At 44.7% G+C, this 27,075-nt stretch overlaps 1 protein-coding gene across 1 annotated transcript in view; it reads left to right on the forward strand.

The window, feature by feature from the left end:
• Positions 1-27,075, forward strand: part of LOC144819000 (uncharacterized) — a 752,739-nt gene that overhangs the window by 523,767 nt on the left and 201,897 nt on the right. The window contains exons 14-16 of the mRNA XM_078676962.1: positions 2,549-2,588; positions 13,996-14,047; positions 18,006-18,117. Coding sequence (XP_078533088.1) covers positions 2,549-2,588; positions 13,996-14,047; positions 18,006-18,117 — 204 coding nt within the window. The remainder of the gene's footprint in view (positions 1-2,548; positions 2,589-13,995; positions 14,048-18,005; positions 18,118-27,075) is intronic.

The following is a 27,075-nucleotide window of genomic DNA, read 5'->3' on the forward strand; positions in this document are numbered from 1 at the left end:
GTATCACTGAGTGACGTGAGGCTCCACGCTGACACTGTTCCACTCCTGAAGTGGCGTGCGGAGACTACAATTGTGCCACTCCTCCACACTGATACCAGTTCCTTTCTTTCTGTGCCACCAGAAGTGGACCTGGAGCTGCTTTTGTCTCTCAGAGACCCTTACCTTGATTTCCCCTCTCAATTTCCAGTGTGCCCCCTGAGATGATATGTTTTAAACTCTGTAAAGACTGTCACAAGCAGATGTTTGTGACGCATCCCTGTGAGATATGCCTGTGGCGTCTTGGGTTGGGTCATGATTTCAAGACCTGCGGAAACTGCTTTGATGAACCCAAAGGCCATATGGGAATGTGAGGCGAAACTGTATTGCGAAACTGTATCGCGAAACTGTATCTTCGCAACGTGTAGACTAATTTGGTGTGTTCTTTCCCTATTTCTTCTTTATTGTTAAAATATTGGGAGTTTTTCGTTTGTGTCATTATGAGTACTTGTACCACATGATCTAAGTTTGAGGAAGGTTTGAATAACCACTTGTATTTTCATCTCGTTTATATCTCGATCTCTTTGAAAAGGGAATTCTCTCTTTTTGTGTTTCACAATCTCCACCTTCATGCATGGAGATTGAATGGTACCAGCTGAATGCCTTTGTTCTCATCTGGAAGTAGTTGGTTTCATCTTGGCACCAGACGACCATCAAAGACTGTATATGCCTGTCGCTGAGCAAAGTTTGAGGTTTGGTATGTCACACTCCAAATTGACCCTCTCCAGACCCCATTGTCTGATGTTCTTTAGCTTGTTGTATCCCTTGCCCAGCAAGGCCTTGCTTTGAGCACTGTTAAAGATTATCTTTTGGACTTCCTCCAATTGCCTGATCAGCCCTCATTGTTTAAATCACCAGTTGTGATGAGGTTTTTGAAAGGACTGCAGCATTTGTTTCCCCCTTCTCATTTTGTGATGCCCCAAAGGGACCTCAATCTCGTCCTCACCTATTTAATGTGTACTCCATTTCAGCCACTTCACAGCTGTTTCCTACATCTCCTCACTACCAAAACAGTGTTTCTAGTTCCCATCACTGCAGCATGGCTTCTGAGTGAGCTCTGGCTCTTTTTTTTCATCCACCATACACCATTTTCGTCCCTGATAAGCTGATTCTGGGAGCTAGGACATCTTTATTTTCAAACATTGTAACGCTATTCCACGTCAGTCAAACCATCAGCTTGCCGGCGTTGTATGCTCCACCTAACCCTTCTAAAGAGGAGAGGCTCCATCACTTGGACCCCAAGAGAGAGCACAGGTTGTACATAGATCTCACCCAGGACCACTGGGTGGACAAGCAGCTCTTTTTGGGGGTTGCCAGAGCAAAAAAAGGCAAGTCTATGTAGAAGCATACCATCTCACTCTGGATAGTGCTCTGCATTAATGTCTGCTATGCACTAGCAAAGAAGCAGCCTCCAGGAGGACTGCAAGCCCATTCCACCAGGGCCAAAGCTGCTTCCACTGTGTTAGCATGCGGAGTCCCTGCCCTAGACATCTGCCAGGCTACATGTGCATCCTTTCATACGTTCTCAGAGCACTATTGTCTGGACAGTCAAGTCCACTGAGAACAGCACTATGCCTACTCGGATCTGCAGGACTTTCTGGTTTGAGTCCATTTGCAGCCCACCTACCATAAGGTACTGCTTTGGTGTCTATTGAAAAGGTGAGGAATCTACGGCTAGAAGCCTCTTTCACAAGAATAATTTACTTATTTTTGGTAATTCTCTTTCTGGTTAAGATTCTGTTTACCTGCAGATTCCTCCCATACCACCCGCCCCCATCCTGCCCGCTCGTCGCTTTTTGATTGGATTCTACCTTTTAATAAGATCACAAGTCTAGGAATCTGCACACTGGACACACTGGTCCATTAATTTCTTTGGAGCTCCATGTCTTGTGGTGCGGACAGTCTTGAAAGCAGTGGACACCAGCGCACTGAAATGACGCCAGTATAGACCCCGCTGGTCACTTCCAGAGCAGAGTGGCATCAGTATGGAGGCTCATAGCACCACCTTCCAGGCACTGAGGTACTATGGAAAAGTTTCCAGATCCAGTCTGACGCCTGGGGAATACTCAAAAGGTGAGTACTCTGCTGCTAGATAGAGCCTCTGCCAGTAAGAATGTTACTGAACTTAAGTAACTTATTCTTTTTGCCTCATCCACCAAAATACTGACACACTGTCCTAACCTCTCTCCTTAACTCGCTCTTAACCTCCTTACACTGATCACACTGCCTGCGGTCCTTGAGAAAAGAACTAAAGACTCCTCGTTTAGTATCATGCCATCATCTAAGCACTGCTACCATACAGCCAAGCGGAAGTAGCCATGCTTCAAGTTGTAATGCTAGTGTTGTCAAGAGATTTTTTGTATTTAACACATTCCAACCTATGATCAGTCATGCTTCACAATGGTAAAGTAGGCTCGCTTTCAACAAATAAACAAAAACAAAATATAGTTTGTGATATGTGTACTACAGTCAAGTAATTCAAATTTCCTCTTGACATGTTTTCTCTTTCTAGCTCCTGGGCTGACTGCAGTTGTTGGAGGGCGTCCTAAGGTGTAAGTTATCGTTTTCATCTTGCTAAGTTTAATAATGTTTTTTCTAGACTATGGTACATCTATGTTTAAAGTGTGGCCCAGTGGGATCAGTTTATTTTGTAATACCTGCTGGACAGTTGGGCGGTGTATGTTTGAAACAATGTACCAGAAAATAGGAAGTAGCCTATTGTTCCCCCAAAAAAATTAGCGGACCTTAAGAATCATTTGTTAAACTATTGCAAGAAATTCATTGGTTAGTGCTAATTACTGTGGTGATAATCATCACCATGCCATTAGAATACAGTATGTTTATATGTAAAATGTGAATGTTTATTACAGATATTTTAAGCGAATACACATTCAATCTAGTTTGTTTTATGTCGCAAATATGCGCAATACAAACTAACATCTACAATTTTAAAAAAGATTTGAAGAGCGCAACTTATTCAATGCATAACTTAGATTAGTATTCTCATTATGTTTTTTCCGGGAAATCTATTTATATTTCCAAAACGATTTTCTCCATGCTAGCAATATTATTCCCTCACATTTACATTGATGATTTTTCCAAAGAATTAATGTATCTGCTATGGTCAGTTTAAAAGCCAGCGATAGATGTATGATTAACACACTTATCGGTATGGACAGTGTATGAATGAAATGAATGAATGAATGAATGAAATGAAAATTGCACTTGTATAGCGCATAGCTACCCGGAGGCCTCGCAGCGCTTGCGAATGATTACTTAATGCGGGCTTGGGGTAGATTAGCAGTTGTTAGCAAACAGGTGCGTTTTCAGGGCCTTCCTGAAGGACATGTGGTTGTTGTGTTCCCGAAGAGAAAGCGGGAGGGAGTTCCAAAGTCTCGCCGCCGTATGAGAGAAAGAGCGGCCTCCCCAACGAGCTTTCTTGATTTTAACGGACGTTGCCAGCTGGAGGGTGCAAGAGCGAAGGGGACGGGACATATGGCGTGACCATGGGGTGTAAAATTACAGGGCCCGTTCGATGGAACGATTTGTGTAAAATACACATGGCTTTAAATTGCACTCTTGCCACCACACGGAGCCAATGGAGTTCCCTTAGGGCGTTCTTAGCTGACTGCCAGCGGGGGATGTTGTAGAGTAGGCGCGCCGCACTGTTTTGTGTGACCTGGAGCTTCTGAGTAACGGAGGTCGGGACTCCCATATAAAGAGCATTCCCATAGTCCAGGCGGGAGAGAATCAGGGCCTGGACCATGACCCTCCTCGCCTGGAATGGGAGCAAAGGGAGCACCCTCCGCAGCATCCTCATTAGCCCAAAACAGGTGGCGGCCGTCTTAGTAGCCTGGACCGAAAAATCAAGTGCTCTATCGAGCCAGATCCCAAGGCTCTTTATCTGGGACTTGGGGACGGGGGGGGGCCTAAACATGGTGGCCAGATGGATGCAAGGGCAGAGGGAGAAGGGTTGCCCAATAAGATGTCTGTCTTCTCCCCATTAAGCTTTAAGCAAGAAGATTGCATCCATCTGGCGACAGCTTCTAGACAGGGGCCTAAGGTGAGGGACGATCCCTCAGAGTGGTCTAAAGAGACCACCAGTTGGGTATCGTCCGCGTAGGTGACAATACGCACACCAAAGGGATGGACTATCCTGTCTAGAGGTTCCATGTAGGCATTAAAAAGGGTGGGACTTAGGGAAGAGCCCTGGGGGACCCCGCACCTAAGTGGGTGTTTGGGAGACACCGCTTCACCCTCAAAGACTTGAAAAAAACGCTCATCCAGGAAGGATGTCAGCCATTCTAGGGCCGCGCCCGACACGCCCATGCCCGCCAAACGATGTAATAATGTGGCATGGTTAACCGTGTCGAACGCGGCGCTAAGGTCTAGTAGAATGATGGCGACCCTTCCTCCCCGATCCAGCACGGCTCTCGCTTCTTCCGTTACCGCAAGGAGGGCGGTTTCGGTTCCGTGCTGAGGACGGAAACCTGTCTGAGAGGCACGCAATAGGCTATTGGACTCGAAATAGTCCATCAGGATGTTATTCACGTGCCTCTCAAGCAATTTGCTCAGCCACGGAAGAAGAGAGATGGGGCGATAGTTTGCCCAGTTACTCTGGTCAAGGTTGGGTTTTTTTAACAAAGCCTTCACCATCGCACATTTCCAAGATGGTGGAACAGATTTGGAAGAAATGGACGCGTTAAGGACGTCTAAGATGACTGGACGGACGACGTCCAAGACCTTGATGAGGGTCTGAGGAGGTGCTGGGTCGTTGGGAGAGCCAGAGGTGATCTTAGAGATCAGTTTGTCTAGTCCAGGGATGTCGAGAAGTGGGATATCCTCTAGCTTACAAGGAACAGAGGGATCAGAGGTGATGAGGGATTTAGGATCGTCCGTAGTGTTGTTAAATGAGGAGTAAATGGCCTGAATCTTTTGAGAAAAAAAGACGGCCAGATCATTACAACGGTTTTGAGCGGCTTCAACAGATGGACGCTCAGCCGGAGGCGAAATAAGGGATTTAACGATTGTAAAGATTTCCCTGGGGGCATTCGCCGCCGCATTAATTTTCCCTTCATAAAAAAGAGCTTGTGCTGTTTTCATCTCCATTTTGTAAATTTTTATGGCAGCCCTATACTCAGCTTTCCTATGTTGAGAATAGTCCTGCCTCCAGGCTCTCTCAAGTTTTCGGCAGGTTAATTTCCTGAATCTAAGGGCAGGAGTATACCATGGGGCAACTTTAGGTCTTCTTATAGTGTTGCAGGCATGTTCGGGAAGGACCTGGTCGAGGGTACTGGAAATCCAATGATTGAAATTATTAGTAGCCTTACTAGGATTGGTTGCCCTTGCAGGTGGATTTTTGGCGAGGGCCACTTCCCAGTCAGGCAAGGGAAGAGAGGGCCATTTCCTACCTCGATGCTTGGTAAGATTCTGAGAGGAGATGGGGGGGTTAGTACCCCAGGAGAAGGGAATTAAAAAATGATCGGTCCAGGGTAGAGGAATTGGGGTCTCCACCAGGAAGTTATCTATGTTACTGTAAATGTGGTCAAGAAGATGACCTTTGTTGTGCGTAGCATGAAAGCCCTTCTGGCATAAATCCATGGCTTGCAGGTTGGAACAGAGATTGTTAGCCGATGAATTGTAGGGGTCGTCTAAATGTAGATTAATATCGCCAAGCAAAGTGAGATTGGGGGAGGTCAAGACGACACTTGCGACAAGATCTGTTATCTTGGTAATAAAATTATTAAGGGGGCCGGGTGGGCGGTATGCTAGGATGCCCGAGAAGGTAGTAGTGGGAGAAAGTTCTAGCGAGAAGTGGAGACTCTCACAAACTGGTGTGGTGGTGGGAGTGACGCGGCACTTGTAACCGTCCCTGTATATAATAGCCAGTCCACCACCTCTCCCAGTCTGGCGGTCTGATCGTTTTAGTGTATACCCTTGGGGAGTGACCCATACTACCGTAGGGTCTTTATCTAGCTGAAGCCAGGTTTCTGTTAAAAACAGGGCATCAGGGTTAAGTTCTTCAATCAACATGTACAATTGGGTGAAGTGTTTCGGTAAAGACCGACAATTAAGGAGAAACATTCTCCATTTGTGTCCAAAGGACAGATGACTGCAGAGTAAAGGAAGGGGACGCCAGTTGCAGACCTTACAATGATAATCAGTGTTAGTTGGAAAAAATGAGTGTTTACAGGGCGACTTGATGGGAGGGCGTAAGGAGAGAAGCAAAGAAGAGTCGTAGGAGTGAGTACCTACCATGATGTAAATCCAGGCCAGTACACGCCAAACGCGTCAGGACGCGGACTGGCGCAGACTGGCTTCTCTTTGGCGCCTCTTAGGCGCTATGAAGGCGCTCCCGCTGCGCGAGGGGGCAGCGAATAAGTAGATTGGGAGGTGAGGGAAGACTAGAGCGTCACCCTCTAAAGATGGCCGCCCGCCGAGGGACAAGCAGGAAGTAGGAGCGCTCTTTCTCCCTCCACTCAATCAGCATCAGATAGCTGCGGTGGACCGGGGAGTCAGCGCTATGCCTGGCAAAGGTAACAGCAATTTTAAAATACACTTTACAGTTTGTAAAATAACCCACAGGTTAAAGACGCACAATTTTTAAAAACGTCCTCAATAGTGCAAAAACGCTCCACACCCAAGCGCTAGCGTGGTACTAATCATAAGTAGCCTTGTTATCTAAGGGCTCCAGCAAATTTACTTAGGGTGAATTCAAATTTCTATCCTTGTGTTATCTTTTATGTGAGATTGCATCTCCTTCCAAAATAATTGGGCTTTGTCACATGACCACAATATATGCAGCATGCATTTCAAGTAGTTGCGTGCCAGGATAAACCTCACCTTACTTAGCTGGAGTCCAGGACTCGAAATTTAACAGTGCACAACTCCTTATTGTCCTTATTCAGGACAAAGGGGGATGATTTATGCAATCATTTCTAAATAGAATGACGTGCCAGTTCTGTTAGTTTCATCTCCAGGTCGCATTTCCAGCCATGTTCGTAGGGTTGCTTCTGAGTCTCTTCAACTATTTCTGAAGCTTTAAGTAGCCTTGAGTCGGCCTCATGCATCGAAGGCTATTCGAAGGTAGTTTCAGTTGAGGTATTCACCTAAGAATCTAATTAATGGACTATTCCATTATTGTGTAAGAGGGAAAGTGTCCCATTTGATTTAATTTGACTTCATGAAGGGATCCTATAAAAGAACCTTTTGGCTCTGACGAGAGACATTGACCCATAGGGCGCAAAGTTGGCTGAAACATGTTGACCTGGTTCTTCCAGAGATAGATGTGAGAGACACCTAATACCCCTCTTTTCACATCTCACATTTTTTAATCATACCTCTACCTTTGATAAATTTAATAAAATGTGTCCTTTCTAAAGCTAGAAGGTATTTTTTGACTTTTTCCTCACATGGTGGTTCCCATTTGGTCTCAGATTCAAGAGACAATCCCTCCTGGGTGAGAAAAAGACCTGATGAGGTAACGATCAGTGTCTAAGTATGCCAACGGACGGAAGACATTCCTTTGGTGGAACAACACAGTTGAGGGTCTCACAACAATGTTGGTGTTGCCACCGTCCCCTCCCCCGGTCTCAACACAACTCTTCCACTCCTTTTGATTTTGCATGTTCATTTAAGGGAAGTTGAGTGGAACTTCAACTTCTCCCTCTCTTTTGATTCTTGAAAATTGTAGAGTGTTCCTTCTTTATAAAGCAGTTGTAACACTCAAGGCCTACTGCTTTGCAGTTGAAGATCCCCCCCCCCCATTTTCCAGAGAAAATACAAAAATAATTATTTGTGGTGCTAGAGGAGATTGGGATGATGTGACCTTATGCTTTGTAAAAGCCATCTATAAACAATGCAAGATGGTGTATATAAACAGCAGCAGCTTGTATGGGACCATTCTAAGCCACCTTGACATCCATATCAGACATGTTAGGTGATGTCAGACCCCTTTCTCTCTAGGTTAACTACCAAGGCCGTCCTTAAATTAGCCACCAATGCTTATCTTTATAGTGCTACCAATCACCTTTCATGACTTCTTCCTGCCCCAAAGAGAATCAGATTAGCAATCCTCTTGGCTTACTAGACCATATTATACAGTGTTGAGTTTGCTTAAAGGCTTTATCCGGAGTGACAACAAGGATTACATCACAATATCGTATAGAAAGTTAATTTAAGCACAGTCCTCTCTCTAGCCAGGGCACCTCTAGCTTTCCCATTTTACACAAGTCTTTGAACAGGTAAGAGAGAAGAGGTGGCATGGAATGTCACTAATGAATTCAGAAGGAGACAATTAAGGACATTCACAGGTAAACCACATTCTGTGCTTCCCAGGCAATCAAAATTATTTCCCTGGCCTTTCATCATCTCTGTTGTCTTTGAAACATTTAGTCCCCTCAATTTGTCTTAATTCAGTTTGAAGCCTGAGAATTACGATGGCCAGCAAGCAGTTCCACCATGGCGGACAGTGACACCGCCACGCTGTGCATCTTGCCGATCTCAGCCTACACAGCTAATTTGTGGTTGTCTTCATTAATCTGGGTGCTGTCAATTTTTTATTTTACCACATCTTAAGGGCCAGAGATCCCATTGCAGGTGCAAGTACCAGTGGAGATTCAGGACAAACCCGTCTACTACTGTGCATCAAATATATTTTAGCTCAGAACGTATTATTAACTTTCATCCTAGATTATGAGTTGCAATAATTCGTCACTATTAGTTTTGTTTCAAGATGCATGAACCAAAACCCATTCTGAGGATTAAGAAGGTGCAGTATACTCTGTCAAAAGCGTTTTAAACATCGAGTTAGTTGAAAAAGCGATTCGTTTTGTGTTTGCTATGTCAATACACTTATGCACCTTAGTGCGTTTTCTAGCTTACACCTACTCTTTCTAAGCCCTACCTTATAGTTATATCCCTTTCAATAGAATCTCTTCCTGGTGATAGTCAAAAATATAGGAAATGATTGTTGAATTATTGGTCAGTAGGACAATTGATCAGTTCGCAAAACACAAGATGTGCAATTTGTACCCTGCTTATGCTTTGAAGAAAGTGTTGATTCCACCATAGTGTGTCCCACCCTCATAACCAGAATGTACCTGTATAGTAATCCCAGAGGCACTGCCTATACCTCTTGGAAAGATTTGTAAAAAAAAAAAAAAGCACCCCAAAACCCATCCAACCCCTTGGCTTAGATGTTGCCCAGGGATTTACTGGCAGACTTAAGCTCTCCAGGCATTATCCAGAGCTAGCGAAGTTCTCTATCCTCAATGCTTAACAAAGGCAGGTGCAAGTCATCAAGGTAAGTTGTTTGTGTGTGAATGAGTGAATGTATACCTCAGTGAAGGCTACTATTTTCCATGCTTCGGCTGTGTTCAAGGTGCAAGTCATCAAGGTAAGAGTCTTGGTTAAGTTGCTTGTGTTTGAACAAGTGAGTGTATACCTCAGTGAAGGCCACTATTGTCCATGCTTCGTCTGTGCTCAACTGCCTTCATGAGTTCTTTGGTGTGTGTTCACATCTAGGTGCAGCAGAGTGCAATGCAATGTTTAAGTGTTAAAACGCAGTCTGCTTTGTTGTTTTTCAGCGGTACCTCTGCTTTGTGTATTGCCAGCTTCTGATAGCTTTATGATTTGTTAAAGGGATGAGCCAACCTCTCAAATTATTTGGCTGTCTTTATATATTTAGGACCCTGTACCTGTTTGGCGGGATCTAATTTTCCTATCTGTCGTTCTTTGTCCACATTTCTAGTCTAAGTGGCCCTCCTTTGAGCCACAGACAGAGGCACTATGTTGCCTTCAGCCCTGGACATCACTGCTTCGCAAATGAATTACCAAGGCTTCCTCTTTTAAATACTGCATTCAAAAACTGTCTGCTACTGTCTTGAAGCAAAGTATCATTCACCAGTATCATTCAGCACCATTGTTTCACCTTTTATTGTCTGTAAGAGTCCCAGTAGGAGACTTTAGATAAAATGAGAGAATAGTAGGGGTATGGTCAATGCTGTCACGTTCCTAAATAGCAGCATCTCACAGCTTGAGCAGTAGTCCTGCCTACATACGGGAGTTATAAGTGGTGAACATGGTTCGAGCAGTGGTTATGCTTACATATGGGAGTTATGTGCGTTGAACATGGTTCGAGCGGTGGCCATGCCTACATATGGGAGTTACGTGCGATGAACATGGTTTGAGCGGTGGTCATGCCTACATACAGAAGTTACATGTGGTGAACATGTTTCGACCAGTGGTCATGCCTACTTACGGGAGTTATGTGCGGTGAGCATGTAGCAAGTGCAGGTGTCTCTGCAATCTCATTCCTCATGGGACAGCATTTCCAGTCTAAGAGAGAGAGGTTTTAAATCTCTTGCAGAAATACTCTTTGGAGTCCTGTATGAAGTGACTAAGGGGGCGGTGATTTATCCAGCTACTTGTCTCCTGGAAATCAGCACCTGAAATCGGTTCAAAACATCTGAATTCAACACAGTCAGGAAAAATGTAGCAACAAATGTATTTTGCACTTTGTTAGTAGCATGAGCTTCAACTACAGTGATCTTTTGAAAGCCTGTAGCGCATTTCACGTAGAGTGAATTAAACTCGGCCTCAAAGTGTTCTATGAAACCAATTACTTTTTATAAACTAATCTGCTGGAGCCATGCTTCACAGAGGGAGGTAGTTGTTTCATTTCATTTTTTGTTACAAGATAACTGCACAGTCTAAAAGGACAACTTGGCATCTTATTTAGAGTATGGTTGATGTCCCATCCTTCGTATTAAGAGTGCCATTAACCTCAAGGCACTCCTGTTACTGTGCAAACACAAAAACAAAATGGGGAGTGAAGAGGTAGTGTCCAAAAAAGGAGCACTGGAGGTGGATACGTCCACCTCTTGAAACGTTTCAAAAACACAAAGATCCACCCTCAGATAGATTCAGAATTATGTACTCACAGGTTGCGTGTGTTTCCTACAGTGGTTTGAAGCAGACAGTGTTTGTTTAAATACCCCTCACACACCAAAAGGGCCCTTGGTGTCATGCTTCATCATGGGGGTCTTTCCGCCCCGCTGCGGGACGGAGCGTGCTACGACCTACGACTACGTGGGAGCACTGATTTTCAAAAAACTATGTGGTGTGTAGGAAAGTGAGTGGAAGGGTCAGGAGTGAGTGAATTAGTGATTTAAAAAGTACCTGGCTCTTATGGACTAAAAAACTTTAATACTACTTGGAACTGGTACTGTTAAAAAGGTGGGTTGGAGATGTATTGCTTTAATGGGCAATCCCTCCATTGTACGTCAACATGTGTCGAAGCGCTCAGGCTTCTTCTTCAGGACCAAGAAAGATCCCTTCTGTACTCACTATAATATTTAGCAGATGTCGAAAGAATAGTCCCAAGTAAATAAATGTTTAAAAGTGATATATGTACAAGTAGTGCTACTACGTGAAAGGCAAATTGTCATGCACAAGATACAATGCCCACTAGGTATTCGATTTAGTAATTTGTTCTCAGTGGAGACAATGCCCATGAGCCTTAAAATGGGTGGGAAGGGTGCCTATAGTCACACTTACACTAAGGACACTGCCTCGTCTACATAGTGCCTCATCGTGGCTCCGTCGAGTCTTGTTACTGTGGGGCTGCCTCTTTTTTGTGAATGCTCATGTGCCAAACTCTGAATAAGGGGATTTTTGTGCACCTGCGCACCCAGTGACTTGAATTCAGTACAAAATCTATAAAAGCAGTAGCCTTTTTGGTCCCATGTTTTCATTCAGACACTACTTATCTATCAGTGTTTAGCGTATACATTTTTTTGATCTTTATCTAAATGAGAGATTTATTTTTATTCTAAATACTTCTCTAAGTGCCTCCATACTATGTCTGCATGGTTTGGCATTTGCATCATTTGGTTGGGCGAATTAAGACCACGAAACACTGTATTTACATAGCTTCTGATTTTACCTTTACCTTATTGTACCCACAGAATTGTCTTTCTGCCAGGCTTATCTTTGTACAGTAAAGCAACATTGAGTTCAGTTGACATCCTTGTGTCATCCATGTATCTGCCTACTTTTGACATCATTTGTTTTTTCAGTTTTGATCATTAGATTTCCTTTCAGTTTTTACATTTTCAGTTACTGGTTTTGCCTCTCAAGATTCTTTTTATGGACAGCTCGTCTTGCTGCTTTTATTTTCGCCATTTTGAGCCCACTTTCAGACAAGTCTCACTTGGAAAATGTGATTTGGCATATAGCTTGCCATGATTACGTGCATTGGTTTAAGCACTGTAGCATCACTTTCTAGTGACCTGCAGCACGTAGACTGCTTCTCATGGCTACCTGTGTTAAATGTAGGCTACATGAGTTATGACATGCCAGTTTTTCTTTTTCCAGTGACAATTTTGTTTGAGTAAGACCATCACTACTATACGTATGTCAGAGATGAAGGAAATTGGCTATTCGGGGTGATGATGTACATGCACATTTTGTGATTCTGAGGGCCTCATTAGGATGTTTGGTGGACCGCGTCCTCCAAGACAGACCTGCCATTGGTGCCACCGCCGCATTTTGATGCATGAGGTCGGACTGCAGAGGTCGGGGGAAATACAACCGCCACCGACAGGATCAAAGATCCTGTTGGGATGGGGGTTGGAATCCTATCCATACAGTGGAGGAGGTAGCTGTTGGGATTATGATGTCCCTTCCCGACTGCCTTTTCATGGCGGTCCCACCGCCATGAAAAGGCAGACAGAAACAACCTTTGGGGGTCCCAAGCAGGGTCTCCGTCCCCTTTGGGGGCCACTGCTAAGTGGTCTGGGGTGCACATGTAGTGCCCCCCATAAATCCATGCACCGTGTGTCAGGCACCGCATATGCCTATTCACCTGTAACTTTACAGTTTACAATTTTTAGAGCTGGACTAGTGAATCAGTTCTTATGTGTGGCACTTGCATATGTACCTGCTTTGCTACTTATAATGGAAGTAAATTAGGCTCCTGTCACTTTGCTCTTTAGACACTTGTACGTATTGCATTTGTAATCCCCACGCTGCATTTGATTAACGCTACAGTTCGCCACTTGTCAATATTGCTTTGCAAAAGAGATGTGATTTTCACACTTGCCTCTGTAACAGAAGCGTCTTAATTTCACAGAATCACTATTTATTCATCGCAGTGCCACCCGTGTAAATCCTTTGCACTTTTATTTTGCTTACAAGGCGTCTTTGCCAGTCACATTTTTTGCATAGTGCTTAATCTCCAATTCTAGCTGGCTCTGTGCATGTCTTTTCGAAGATAAATGGCGGATCTAAGTTCACTCACCCACCAGCCCCACTGAGTTTCAGCAACATCGTTATTTCTTGGTTCTTGTACTTTTTAGTGTCCCGGGAGATCCCTACATATTAATTTTGGTTGCATTAGAAAACGCTTTCTGTTTAACCCCCCCCCCCCCCCCCCCCCCCCCCCGGCGCCGTGGGGGAATTAGCCCCGCGGCGAAGGTGTTAAGAGGGGTAGGGCCCGTCATTCAAAGGAGTCCATACCCACAGTAATTGGAGGGTGGAAAAAGCACCTGGGCCAATGCATTAGTGTAGAGAAACCAGTATATCTGACTGGGGTGTGCCCACAGAAATACTATCAGATATGGACAGATTGGCGTTACGATGGAGAAGTCACCTTGTCCCCATATGAGCCTAAATCATGGAGGAGAGAGGAAGACCAGAGCAAACATGACTGTTCGGCATGAGGACCCTTTCGGAAGGGGGCTCGAAAATGGCTTATTAATCTATGATATTTACCATTGTTTTTTCGGTGGTTGTCGATGATAATGTGGATTGGTGTCTTGGAAGTGCTGTGATCATCCCGGTTAAGTCTGTTAAGTATGTTTCTTGTCATGATAATAAAATCAATAACATACCTCAATTAAAAAAAGTCTTTATATTTACAACTTACGTATCCCTCTGTTTCCGATTCCTTTCCAGGTCGCCAGTTTTGAAGCCTTTTTTCTTCCTATATCCGAAACAAAACGTTAAGGTAACAAATGAAATACTAGGAAATATGTTCTGACACAATTGTCATGCATCAATTATTTTTACAATAAATTACCATTTGGGCATTACAGTTACAATGATACTACTATAAACACATCTAGAAACACTAATAGTCCAGTTTTCTGTTTAATCTTATGTATTTGTTAATGTTTTTTTTTTTACAGTTTAGTTTTGGTAATTATTATTAACGTAATTCATCACCGTAATTTGAATATGACATTAGTTTTCTCTTGTATATAATTTAAATATGCGTTCAAATGTTACTTATACACAGAGAAGAAGTGAACTCTGGCAGTACAAGTTTCTCCTCATGTAGAGGTACATCATTGACGGTGTTAGTGCAAACTTTCCTCATAGACCACAGTTAAAAGTGAGCAACGTCGTCAAATGAGAGGGAAGGTTAGAAACACCCTGACCCCCTAGGCCTCTTGAAGTGGGTGCAAGGGGGAGGGGGGCACAGAAACCCCACCGGGGCAAAAAAAACATAACAAAATTAATAATAATCTGGAGTCATGCTGGATCAGCGAATCCTGATGATTTGTTGTTTTTTTTACTGACGCGTGAGCTTCTGCACTTCGTTAACAATTAGCGCCCAACTGGATCGGGCAGTTTTTATAGTAAAGCGGTGGGTGCCCCTGTGGCACCCCCCGCAGCACGGGGACCGCCACCTCCCTCAGGCAAACATGTGAAACTGATATGAGAGGCCCGCCACCTCCCCGGGGCTATTGATTAAAATGAATGCAGGGGAATCTCGTATGACCTGCCCCAGGAACCGCAACCTCCCCACGGCAATCACTAATAGAAATGTGGGGAGCCAGGCTCCCCGCTGCCCCAGGGATCACCATCTTACCGGGGCAAATTTGAACAAAAGTGGAGCCCTTGATGGCCCTGGGGACTGCCATCCCCTAGGGCCGTCTCCAGCAGTGTCTCAGAGTGCCCACCCTGAGAGATTGCATTGTATTTCATTGCAGTTTGCTATGGCTTGGCTGGAGCACCTAAGCGGTGCAGGAGGTCATAACCAGTGCATTTCGGGAGGCGCAAGTTATAGTTGGCTCAGCTAACTATAACTGCTGAATTTCACTGGTTTTGTATGAGTGAAACCTTAGCCTAACTATAAAGTCCCTGTAGCCTTTGTGTTTTTCAGTGAATATATATGCACACACACACAAATATACCCTATGGCAGTTGTAGCCCTGATCTGGGCCAATGACAGTAACACAGCTACTACACAGATGTAGCTTCAACAAGGCTCAAAGCCCTCTTTTTTGCAGTTCCTTCCAGGAACAAGGATGAGAGACTAGGGGGCCCACAGGGTACACAGCCCCCCCCCCTTCTCTTTCTCCTGGAGTCCTCTTTCTCTGGAGTCACAACCATGGACTCACTGGACCTCACGTCCCATGGACAGTCCCTCCTCCTGCAGGGCCAAGGAGACATGCTTCTAATTGCTCCAGTGCAGATCCACATAACCTTCAGTAGAAAGTTTAGACTTCATATGATGTCGCCTCACCTCTAGCTGTCAGGCAGTCAGACGGCAGCCCTGTTTGTACAGCTTTCCTTTGAGTACTCCATGTAGCACTCCCTTCCTTAGTCATAATATAGCATAAAGAGAGATGTATTGGGTCACACTATTTTGCACAATTTCCTAGACGGGGCATGTGGATCCACTGTCTCAAACTATAGAACCGTTTTGAGGTGGTTCTTTCGTCCTCAGGCTGCTCTCCAGACACAGCTTTTATGTCTCACCTCTCAACCCTACTACCCACCAAAATGCAGTGTTCAGGAAAATTAATCAGCATCTCCTTACTTACAAAAGACCTAATGTGATTTCTAAATGTAAGCCTATCTCCATTCTCCTCTGTTCAGTGTCTAGATCCCCTCAGTGGCATAACGCACCCCTCCCGCAGAATGTGATGTGGGGCCCATGAGTCTCCCTTAACTCACAAATGTTCCCTGGCTTTAGTTCCCTTCCACTGTTTGGGAGTATGGTCCCCAACCTCCATCTTGAACTGTACCAGGCTAGGGGCGTCCAAAATGGATCTTGCTAGCCTCCATTACTTAAGCTTATTCAAACACGCTCTTGTCACCATGCATGTTTTACACACATTTGACATAAACACACTGTTGACACACCAGTGGCATTTCAACAAATGGTTATGGGCATACATATAGTAGAGGAACATTTGGGCCAGTAGGCCTCACTACCAGTGACACAGATAAAAGGTCTGGACACATGATTGATCTCTGCTAAAAACAAGGTATGTCGCTAACACCAATATATGTGCTGTACCAACTAGAGAACAGTAGCCTACTGCGCTTAATGAGTGGACACTTTGTGTACCGCTGCAGGACGCAGGAAAGGTCCTAGACCTCACATATTTAGAGAAAGGCCTAGTCCTCTGTTTTATGGTTAGATTAACATAATGCTGACGCCCAAATAAACATCAGGATACCAGATGCACATGCTGTGGTCACTCAGGGCAGAGGCACATGCCCGTATACCATGAAGGGGACATTACAGTTGCAACAATTCCTTTTTTTGATATTTTACATTTGTTTTGCATCCTTTACGTATCTTTATAATAAGCTGTTTTACATTACTCACTTGACATCTTTGAATGCATATCAAAGTGCATTTTCTAGATTAAATACCTCTCCCCATCAGCCTCTGACATTTCATTATAATCGGCCATTTCATCTTTGGTTTAGTTTTACAATGAAAAATTCTTACTGGAAGGGAGTGAGGTGTCCTGACCTTTGATCTTTTCCTTTGTCCATTGTTGCTACAGCATAGTAATTCAGTATAATATAATCTTGCTGCTATTTTCATTTTTAGATTTTTAAATATTTGTTATGTACATGTTCATTAGTTCATGCTGATGTACTAATACAAGTATTTCTCATTTTTATATGTAATCATCAATAGCAATTCCTAACCACTTCTTATAGTGAAAGACTGCTCTTTCTCAATTTTTCGCATGTTCCAATTACAAAAACTGCACGTTTAGTCATCTAGACACTTGGATTGACACAGAGAAAAGACTTCACCTTGCTGCAACTTCTTGTTAAAGAAAAAGAGTACTGCCTTTGAATGCCGAGAATGGGTAGCCAGTGCTCAGAGCAGAAAACCCCAGACGAAACCAATGGAGTTATTTGGTTACATTCTTCACTACATTAGAATAGGATGTCATATTTGAGACCGATTTCTGTTAATATTGGGACTATTTTGCTTGTTTAGTATTATTTTATTCACCTTTGACAATGTTCTAACACTATTACTGTACTTATTAACATTTGCTGTGTACTAATTTGGTGTATAGGAAATTTAGAGAAGATGCGCCCCATGTTTTTACTGACTTCTCTGAACCTGTCAGGGGAGTCGTATAGAAATATCTTCTGGATCTCGTGCAGATCAGCTGCATTGTTCGTGCTGGCCATTTCACATATTAGCTAAAGAGAGGGGCTAGTCGGAGCCTGTCTTCTCTCTGTACCCTACAATCTCCTTGAAAATCCCTAAGGGTAGAGGCCAAGAATCCTTTTGCATGTATAAGTACAAAGACAATATAAGTAATGCCATCCTCTGCACTAGCTAGGAGGCCTTCTACTACATCGCTTTATGTTTTAAGTACAATCCCAGTTTGCTGTTTATAATTTACTGTGGTAATTACTCAAGGCTACTGTCTTCTTATGCAGAAGAGATTACCATTAGGTCACTGGTTGTTTGGATAACTTGAGATGTATGTACTCCGGGTTGAGACCCAATTTCAAATGACCTTTCGACTGTCTATTCGCTGATCTTTTCTTAAATCCTCCACACCAAGATGCCACAAATCGTATACTATGGTATATTACTTGTTTAAAATGTGATGATTCATTTCTAAAATTTCAAATAATCTCTAAGTAACTAACACATGGTATCTAAAAGCAGGGCTCTGTTCTTTCAGATCGAGATTTTTATGAATGGAGAGCACATAGAGACATTTCAAGACGATCAGTCCATCACCAGTGATGCACGTGTTACTCAGGATGAGCAATTGGAAGAAGAGGGGTTAAAAGGTAATTTGTTATGCAAAAATGTTGGGTTGCTTTGTTGGAGCAGCATGGCATGCTTCTAAGGGCTATCAAGTTGTAGGCCTGAGTTGAAGGCGAAAGAGTTACGCTATTAGATTACTGCTAGGGTCATTCAGTGGCCTCTGCTAATTTATAGGCTTGTCTGCACGCAAAAGGTCTATCCTGCTGGTACAACATTGCACCCTTTACATTCTGTATTTGAACAGAAAGTGAAGCATTAAAATGTTGTTCATAATGGCTTATATATGTTTTTTTCTGACGGATATATCTTCCTCCAAATTCCTCTCCTCATGAATTATCATTCTGGTCTTCAAACTGGTAAAACATTTACCCTGCCGTGTCTCTCCTGCACTGCTAGGTGGTGCTATGTGACCCCAGTCCCCACCCCACCTCTGCACATGGCAGCATCACAGTAAATTATATGGCAACTGTATTCCTGATGTCAGTTCCTGTTTTTCCGTGTATCATTCATGTTGACTTAGAGCTCTCTCTGTGACTGGGTCAAATCTCTCCACCAAAGGATTCAGGGTTCAAACCTTGTTGCAGGTACCGCAGGAAGATGTGTCTTTTAGAACTTTGACATCTGCATTTGTTGTCTAGTATTTCGGCATCTTGTACCTCCAGTGCCTCTTTACACTCAAAGGCCATCAGGAAGTGGGAAGGTCAAGTTGTTTTAGACAAGGTCTGCAAGGAAACGCCAAAGTGTTCTCCTTTCCTTAAAGGTAAATCACTCTTCATGGAATGTTCTTCCCAAAACACGCAAGGAGTGTGATAGTATTGAGAAGCCCTTTTCTGCCTCAAGGAAATCTTCCTTCTCCATTGCACTGCTGTTCCTCGACGCCACACTCTTTCTCCTCATCAGGTAAAACTTTGACCCTGGAAAATGTAAAACCAGCATTTTTGCTTGCATCTTCCTACCCTGTGTAGGTTGAGGCCTTCTACCTGTCTGTGCTGGATTTTTTCAGGACAGTTCTGCCACCCTGGTCTTTCCCCAAGATAGAGTCCATGTGTGCCAGCTTGGCAATTCTGGATGCTCCAACCCCAATGCCTCCCAAAGCTGTGCCTTCACAGGTCTCGACCCCGGTGCTTATGGTGAATTCGAAGCCAAGTAAGGCACCATCTCTTGTCCACTCTAAGCTTGCTTTAGCAATTACCCTGATGCCACCCAGGGAGACGAGTCACAATGCTGTCAAAGTTGAAAGAGATTATTTGTGTGGTGAGAGAGAAAGGTAATGTGAACTTTGATGATATTCCTACCACACTCTAATATTGATGCTGGACTATATTTGGACTCGCAATGTAAGTGACCTAGATATTTTGCTAAGAGGTGACATTTACTCCCATTCTGCTCCTACTTCAAAGGAGATGTCTTCATTTACAACTCTAGTGCATAAGGCGGCAGAGGCATTAGAGCTTTTAACTTCTGTGAAAAAACTTTTTGGGACCTAACAGCCATCAAGCAGATTACCAGACACCACAGGCCTGCTCCCGGTAATCCCCACTTTTTGTCTTCACAGCCAATACCTGAAAGTGTGGTTGTCCAAAACGAATCCTCTAAGCAGAGGTTCAGTGCCTCTCCTACAGCATCTTCTAATAAAGAGTCGGAGTAACTTGAAACTTTAAGTCTGAGATTCTTTCCCTCTGGCATTCTTGCTGTCCACAAAACTAATGCTACCTGTCTTCTAGGCTGGTATGTGCATGCCTTGTGGGATTTGGCTAAGCCTATGGTGATCAAGTTGCCAGACTACATGAAAAAGCTGTTTTCTTACCTGGTGATTGATAGATTGGATGCATTAAAGTAGATCCTGAATTGCGGCCTGGACTTTGCAGATCCGGTTTCTCATTCTGAGCCTGTATGCATTGCACTAGATTCTACAAGAATGTCCAAGCTACAATTATGGACATGCTTGTCAATCGCAAGCAATTGTTCAGGAAGAAAGTTGGCACCTTTGAATGCTTCTAGAACAGCTGAGTTAAAGCTCTTATGGTGGGCCTGGCTTCCCTGGCACGACGGTTCCACCATGTAAGAAATCGGGGTATTAGCTGGGGAGGATGTGAGTCGTTCCCAAGTAATGATTGCAAAAACCTGTCCGGTTAAATGCAAAGTTTTGTTAATTTGAACCTGGGCACAATCCTAGATAGCTATGGCACAGAGCAGACAGGCGTAACTTAGGAAAATGGGTAAAGCATTTTGTAGTACCAAAACAATTCAGTCAAACAAAATTAAAATCTCACTGCCAATTTCCAAACGTTAAGAAAGATTTTATAAGTAAAATGACACTAAAATGATTAAAATCTAATATGGCGAATTGGAAATATACATTTTTAAAATTTTGAGGCAAAACATGCAAGAAAAACTGGAGCGCCATTCAGAAGTCGCTGTTTGCGGTTGGCAGAGACCTAGTTGTGATTTCATACCAAGGTTGGAGATGCCATGTAGGTCATTCTGGTCAAAGTATTTATCATATATCCAGTCATTGAGGTTCTGCACCTTCTCACAGTCCGGGTTCCTACCTTTGTACCTGAGGCACAAATTAGAGTTTGCAGACAGAGTGCTATGTTACGAACGTGGCAGAGCAGTATGTATGCCAAACCCTTAGTCTGTCCACTCTGTTTAGGAGTAGGGTGGACCTTTATTTTTCAGGCGAAGGTGTAAGGACATCGGACCTCCAACTTTCTTTAGCGCGGATGGTCGGGTTTTTTTTTGTCAATTAGTGGCAGCTGGAACCAGGCAGACAATTACAGAAAAATGGCCCCACAACTCCCAGGATGTGTGGGGTCATTAGTCATTTATTTTTCAAAAGCAAACTCCCACTTTGGGAATTTGCTTCTGAAAAACAAAAAAGTCTGATGCATAGCAGGATGAAAGGCGCAGCCAACCTCTGAGACATAGAGATGACCGGTGGCCCAGTAATTTAAAAAAAAAATTTTTTTTAAATAATCTTTTAATAAATATTCTTTTTTTTGAACTTTCAGATGCATAGCAAACATCACAGGTCAATAATATTCATTATATTTTGTACAGTTTTGAAAGCAACTTCATCACTTATTTCACTTTAACACTAATCCCCACTTTCAGCTTTATTTGGTTGATAAATTCAGTATTGATTGGCTGTGATATTACTTAATCATTTCTTCATATCTTGCATCATTTACCTCAGTACAACTTTTCGCGTCCCTCTATATTCCATCAATTAGTTCCATATTTTACCCAAATTCCTAGGGCATCCGTGGCTTTGATAGACCACTTTTTCAGCTGCTCCGCACCAATCAAGGGATTTTTCCCATTCTGTGACTCTGGGGGGTTGTGCTACCCCCTATGCCCTGGCTATGCTCCTTTTTTCATTTACAGCTGCCAACAATAACCACACTTTGATCTCTGCCATTTTGTCTCCCACGTAACACATAGTATGTGCCATCTGGCATCTAGTGGAACTAATTGCCCGGTCACCATAGTCATCACCTGTGTGACCTTACTCCAGTATCTCTGCAGCGCTGGGCAGCACTACAATGTGTGGAAAAAGGTACCTTCCTCTCCACATCCCCTCAAACATATGCAGAGTCACATTTACCCGTACGGTATAGTCTTGTTCTGGTTGTGTATGACCTTTAAAGGATTCAGAGTTGCATGAGGCGGAATCATGCTCTCATTGCTACTTCTCTGGTGCTCTGTATGGCTTCCTCCCAGACAACTTCTTCCAGAATCCTTACTTCTCCCTCCCATGCCTCTCTCAGGATCCCTAGTGGTTATTGGATCTAGAAGTATTCTATCTTCTAGCGGCATATATTTGGGTAATTGGTCTCCCAGTGTAATATGTGGTTTTAACCCTTTCGCTGCGGCGGCAGTTCCGCCGCAGCGCTAAGGGGCGGGGGGGCCGCGTGGCGCTCCGACGCTTATGACGGAACTGCTCCGTCACGCCCCTCAGGTGGGCTGTGCTTGTGATGGAGCGGTTCCATCATGGCCCCGCCCGCTCAATAGAACGCGCCGCGCAGGTGTGAAATCAGCGCCGCGCATGCGCGGCGAGCGGGCCATGACGGAACCGCTCCGTCACCAGCACAGCCCACCCGAGGGGCGTGACGGAGCGGTTCCGTCATAAGCGTGGGAGGGGTTAAGGCAAGTTTCAATTGTATGTATCAAAATTGTTCCGTATCTGGCATGTGGTAGTCTGACTGTATATTCTGGAAGTCCATCCTCTTTTTACCTTTCCAGACATCCCCATGGCATTCAATGCCCAGTAGTGTCCACGCATGGACGCCTCAATAGTCCATGTACCTCTCTCAGGAGGTTGCTGCTCCGTAGGGGTGTACGTTCCAATATTTTGCCATCCCATCAAAGGAATTTAGTCGCCTTCCTCCAAATTCGTATGGTTGTTTGTGTATGTTTCGGTAGACTATTAGTTAGTTCCTTACTATACAGTGCATCCAGGTATCCTTTCTGCCCCATCGAGAGATGGCCCATTCAATATGCTGGCTCCTCCCTTCCCGCAAAAACCGAGTCATTGAGCGTAACCAGCTGCGCGGTCCAGTAGTACTTGCAGATATCTGGGACTGCCAAACCCCCTTCGTACTCTCCCCGCAGTAGCTTGTGAACCGCGATGCTTAAATTCCCTCCATTCCTTAGTAATTGTCTCACCTGCAAATCTACCTTGCGAAAGAACTCTGTAGGGATTTTATATGGGGTGTTTTGAAGGACGTACAGTAGGCGCAGTGCCATCATCTTAAAATGAGCTGATCTTCTCATTAGTGAGAGCGGTAGCGTTCTCCAATGCATAATATCTTTACGTAGTCTATGTAGTTGGGGGACTAAACAGTCCTCTAAGAATTCAGCCTTCGTGCGCAATATCATAATGCCCAAATATTTAAATTTATCTCTGACCATTATTGCATTCCCGCTGGGAGGCATGATAGGCATGTACCCTGTCAGTATGAATGCCAGAGATTTGTCCTAGTTTATCTGGTACCAAGAGTAGCTTCCAAACAGCTGAAATATATGAAGTATACAGTGAATTTTAGATCTGGGCTTTGTGGCATATAGGATTATATTGTCGGCATACAGTGAGATATTTTCCTCCCATTCGCCCCAATCAGTATTCCTCTTATTAGTGGAACCCTTCGGACCCATGCCGCTACGGGCTCCAGTGCTATGACGAAGAGCATGGGTAAGAGCGTACCCTGCCTTGTGCCCTTATGTAACGTTACTTGCCTGGACATCACTCCATTCACCCTCATTCTGGCCAGCAGTTCTGCATATAGCAGCTGTACCAAGGTCAACATTTTGGGCCAAAGCCGAAACGCTCCAGTACCGTAAAGAGATAATGTCATTCTATAATGTCAAATGCCATACTGGCATCTAGAGACAGCAATACAGCGTTTTACTTCTGCTCACTCGTAGTCGCATGCAGGACTCCATAGAGTTGCCGCAAGTTCAATCTGGTGCTCCGATGTGGCATGAATCTGGATTGGTCGGGGTGGATTAAGGTGGTTATGACTTTAGAAAGTCTGGTTGCTAGGACCTTTGTTAGTACCTTTGCTTCAGCGTTGAATAGTGAGACTGGCCCGTAGGAGGAAAAGTCCTCCATTGGTTTGCCCTGTTTTGGGATCACTACTATCATGGCTAGTCTTCTGTCTTCCAGTAGTCCGCCTCATTCTAGCGACTCTTTGAACATATCTAACATGTGGAGGGCTATCAGTGTCGCCATTCCTTTATAGAGTTCAATCAGTATACCGTTGGGGCTGGTTGACTTTTCCGATTGCAGAGCCCGGGTTGCACTGCATATTTCTTCTGTAGTGACGTCCTTGTCTAGGACCTCTCGGTCCTATTGTGACAGTATGGGGGAGGTTTGTGTCTCATAGGAGTTCTATGCAGTCAGTTTTAGTTCTTGTCTAGGAGGATTCATATATCTGCTCATAGTATTTTGCAAAGACTGCGGCTATATTCTAACCCGTATCACAGGTTTCGCCGTCTGGGGCGTTAATCTTTAGTACCCAGTTTCTCGCCTTATCCCCGTTCTCTAGCCACACCATTGACTTGGTGGCTTTATCACCTATTTCATAAGTCTTCTCTGGGATGCTCTAGCATAGTCTCTAGTCTTCCCTTCTGCAACATCTCGCATCCCTTGCTGTTTAAGACAGATTAAATGGTTAGTCTATTGGTTTAATTCTCCAGATTCCCCAGCTGTTGCCTCTAGTCGAGTAAGTTCCAGTCCGAGCACATCAAATTGAAGCTGCCGCTCTTTCTTCTGTCCCCCTGCTAGGGCCTACACATGCCCCCTTATTAGCATTTTATAGGCTTCCCATAGTACACAGGGTGAGTCTACTGTCCCCAGATTGTCCCTAAATTAATGTTCTGTCTGTTCTCGAATTTTAGCCATCGTTTTTTTGTCTGTAAGTAGCCATGGGTCTATACGGGGCGGCAGAACATTTGTTCTAGTAGATCCTAACATTCGCACCTCGACCAGTGAATGATCTGATATAACTCTCGCCCTATGCACTGCCCCCAGGAACCTGCGTGCCATGACAGAGTGTGTTAGTATATAGTCGAGCTGGAAGTATCTCCCTTACGGTGCCGAGAAGAAGGTGTTTTTTCGAGTGTTAGAAATTGTATTTTTAATAGGCTAGGGCATGTGCCAAAGCCAGGCAGAAACCACTACTCAGTCAGGATAAGGGAGTTACACACCTAAAATAACCCTTGCTCAACCCCTTGGTAGCTTGGCACAAGCAGTCGGGCTTATCTTAGAGGCAGTGTGTAAAGCATTTGCACATAACCAACAATAATACAGTGTAAGCACTACAAAAGGACACCACACCAGTTTAGAAAAATATCCAATATTTTTATATACTTAAGACAAGACCAAAAACGATAGAAATCCACAATACCGTACTTAGAAATCTTCAGTTATCAAAATAACCTTGAAAAACAGTTCCTTGCAGTCGATAGCTCCGTCCGGGGCTATCACGGCATCGTGAACAAACAAATCCAAACAGTTCTGGCTGACTGTGGCATCGCGTGCTAGCTACGGTGTCGAGAAGACCCGCAAACAGTACCTTTTAGAAATGCAGGGCCCCAGCGACCTCTCGTTGAGCTTCCGAAAGCACGGTGTTTGCAGGTGTCGGTTCCGGAGGTCGGTGCAGGAGTCGTCGGGGCCCTCAAAGTAATGCGTGTTGCAGATCGAACTCCTCGCTGTTGAAGTCAGGAGCGCTGGCGTCGGCAGGCGTCTGGTGCTGCGGGGCGAAGTGCAGCGGGGAGGCGTGCGGTGCCCTCAGCTCGCTGTGCGAGCAGCAGATGGTGTAGTCGGTGAGAACAGGGTCGCGGTGCAAAGTGAATGCGGTGCTCGTCGTGGTGCTGGCAGGTAGCGGTGCAAGCAGTGTCGGTGCTGGAGCGCTGTCTTCTGAAGTCGGTGGTGCCGGCGTCTGTAGGCCAAGGCTGTGGTGCGGTATGAGGGCGGTGTGTTGTGTAACTTTACGAGAGGTGCCCTCGAACCACGGTGCGGCGTCCGTTTCCGCATTGGAGAGTCGTCTTTGGGGAGGCCAAGGCGTCTTCGTGAAGCGGTGCGAAGTTTGGTGCCCACACGTCGCAGTGCGAGCAGCAGCTCGGTCGTGGAGTCAGCAGGCGTCGTCGGTGAGAGCAGGGGTGCGGTGTTGTGGCGGTGCCCTCTGCGGTGCCTTCAGGACACGGAGTCGGCAGCGGCGTCGTAGACGGCGCCGGGTTGCTTTTTCCTTTGTTGCAGCACAAAACACACAGTCCCCAGTGCTGAGGGCAGAAGATCTTGAAGTCTTTGCTGTTCCTGAGACTTCTTGAACAGGGGCAAGCTCTACCTCAAGCCCTTGGAGAAACTCACAAAAGTAGATTGCAGAATGTTCAGTCCAGTCCTTTCACTTGCCAAGACCGAAGGAGCCACTGCAGGCCAACACAGCAAAGCACACAGTAAAGTGGTAGTTCCTCCTCACAGCTTCTCCAGCGTGTCTTCTTGATCCAAAAGAGTTCTAAAAGTCAGGGGTCTGAGCCCCTTTATTTATATCCCACAATCCTTTGATCTCTTAGGCTGAGAGTGTCTGTACCCAGCCAGAGCCAGTTCTGCCTTCTCTGGTGTGACTTCCTGGCAGGAGGTGGAGACGGCATGGTCAGAGGCAGACCAGGCCCTTTCAGGTGCAAAGAAATCTCTTCCCCCTTCCTCAATTGCAGCCTAGGTCTATTAAGCCCTTTCCTGACCCACCTAGACTATCTGGAACCACTCCTGCTCCCCACCCTTCTGTCATCCAAAACCCAGACAGGGAATCCACATTCCAGCAGAGGCACACGCAATGACTGAGCAAGAAAATACCTACTTTCTAAAAGTGGTATTTTCAAACACAGCATGTAAAAATCACCTTCACTAAAGGATGCATCTTTAGATTCTGAGTACAGGCATACTAAACTTTATTTTCCTACCTATTTCCCCGGGCCAGTTATGATTCTAAGATGTTATAAACAAACTCCTCATTCTGTCCTATGGGGAACTGGTAGCCTTGCAATAGCGAAAAACGAAATTGGCTGCAATTCACTATCAGGACATGCCATGGACACCAGGGCATGTCCTACCTTTCACATACACTGCACCCAGCCCACAGCGGTACCTTGGGCCTACCTTAGGGGTGGCTGACATGTAAGAAAAGGGAAGGTGAGGAACTGGTAAGTGGGTGAACTGGCCTAGTCGACATGGCATTTACAAACTGCGCGCAGACTCCTCAATGGCAGGTCTGAGTTACCTTTTTAGGGCTACTCACATGGGTGGCACAATCAGTGCTGCAGGCCCGCCAGTAGCATTTGATTCACAGGCCATGGCACACTCAGTGCACTTTACTAGGGACTAACAAGTAAATCAAATATCCAATCATGGAAACGCCAATCCATAACACAATTTACCACAGAAGCACTTGCACTTTACCACTGATCAGCAGTGAGAA

Source organism: Lissotriton helveticus, chromosome 2_1, assembly GCF_964261635.1.
Source record: "Lissotriton helveticus chromosome 2_1, aLisHel1.1, whole genome shotgun sequence".
Classification (NCBI taxonomy): Eukaryota; Metazoa; Chordata; class Amphibia; order Caudata; family Salamandridae; genus Lissotriton; species Lissotriton helveticus.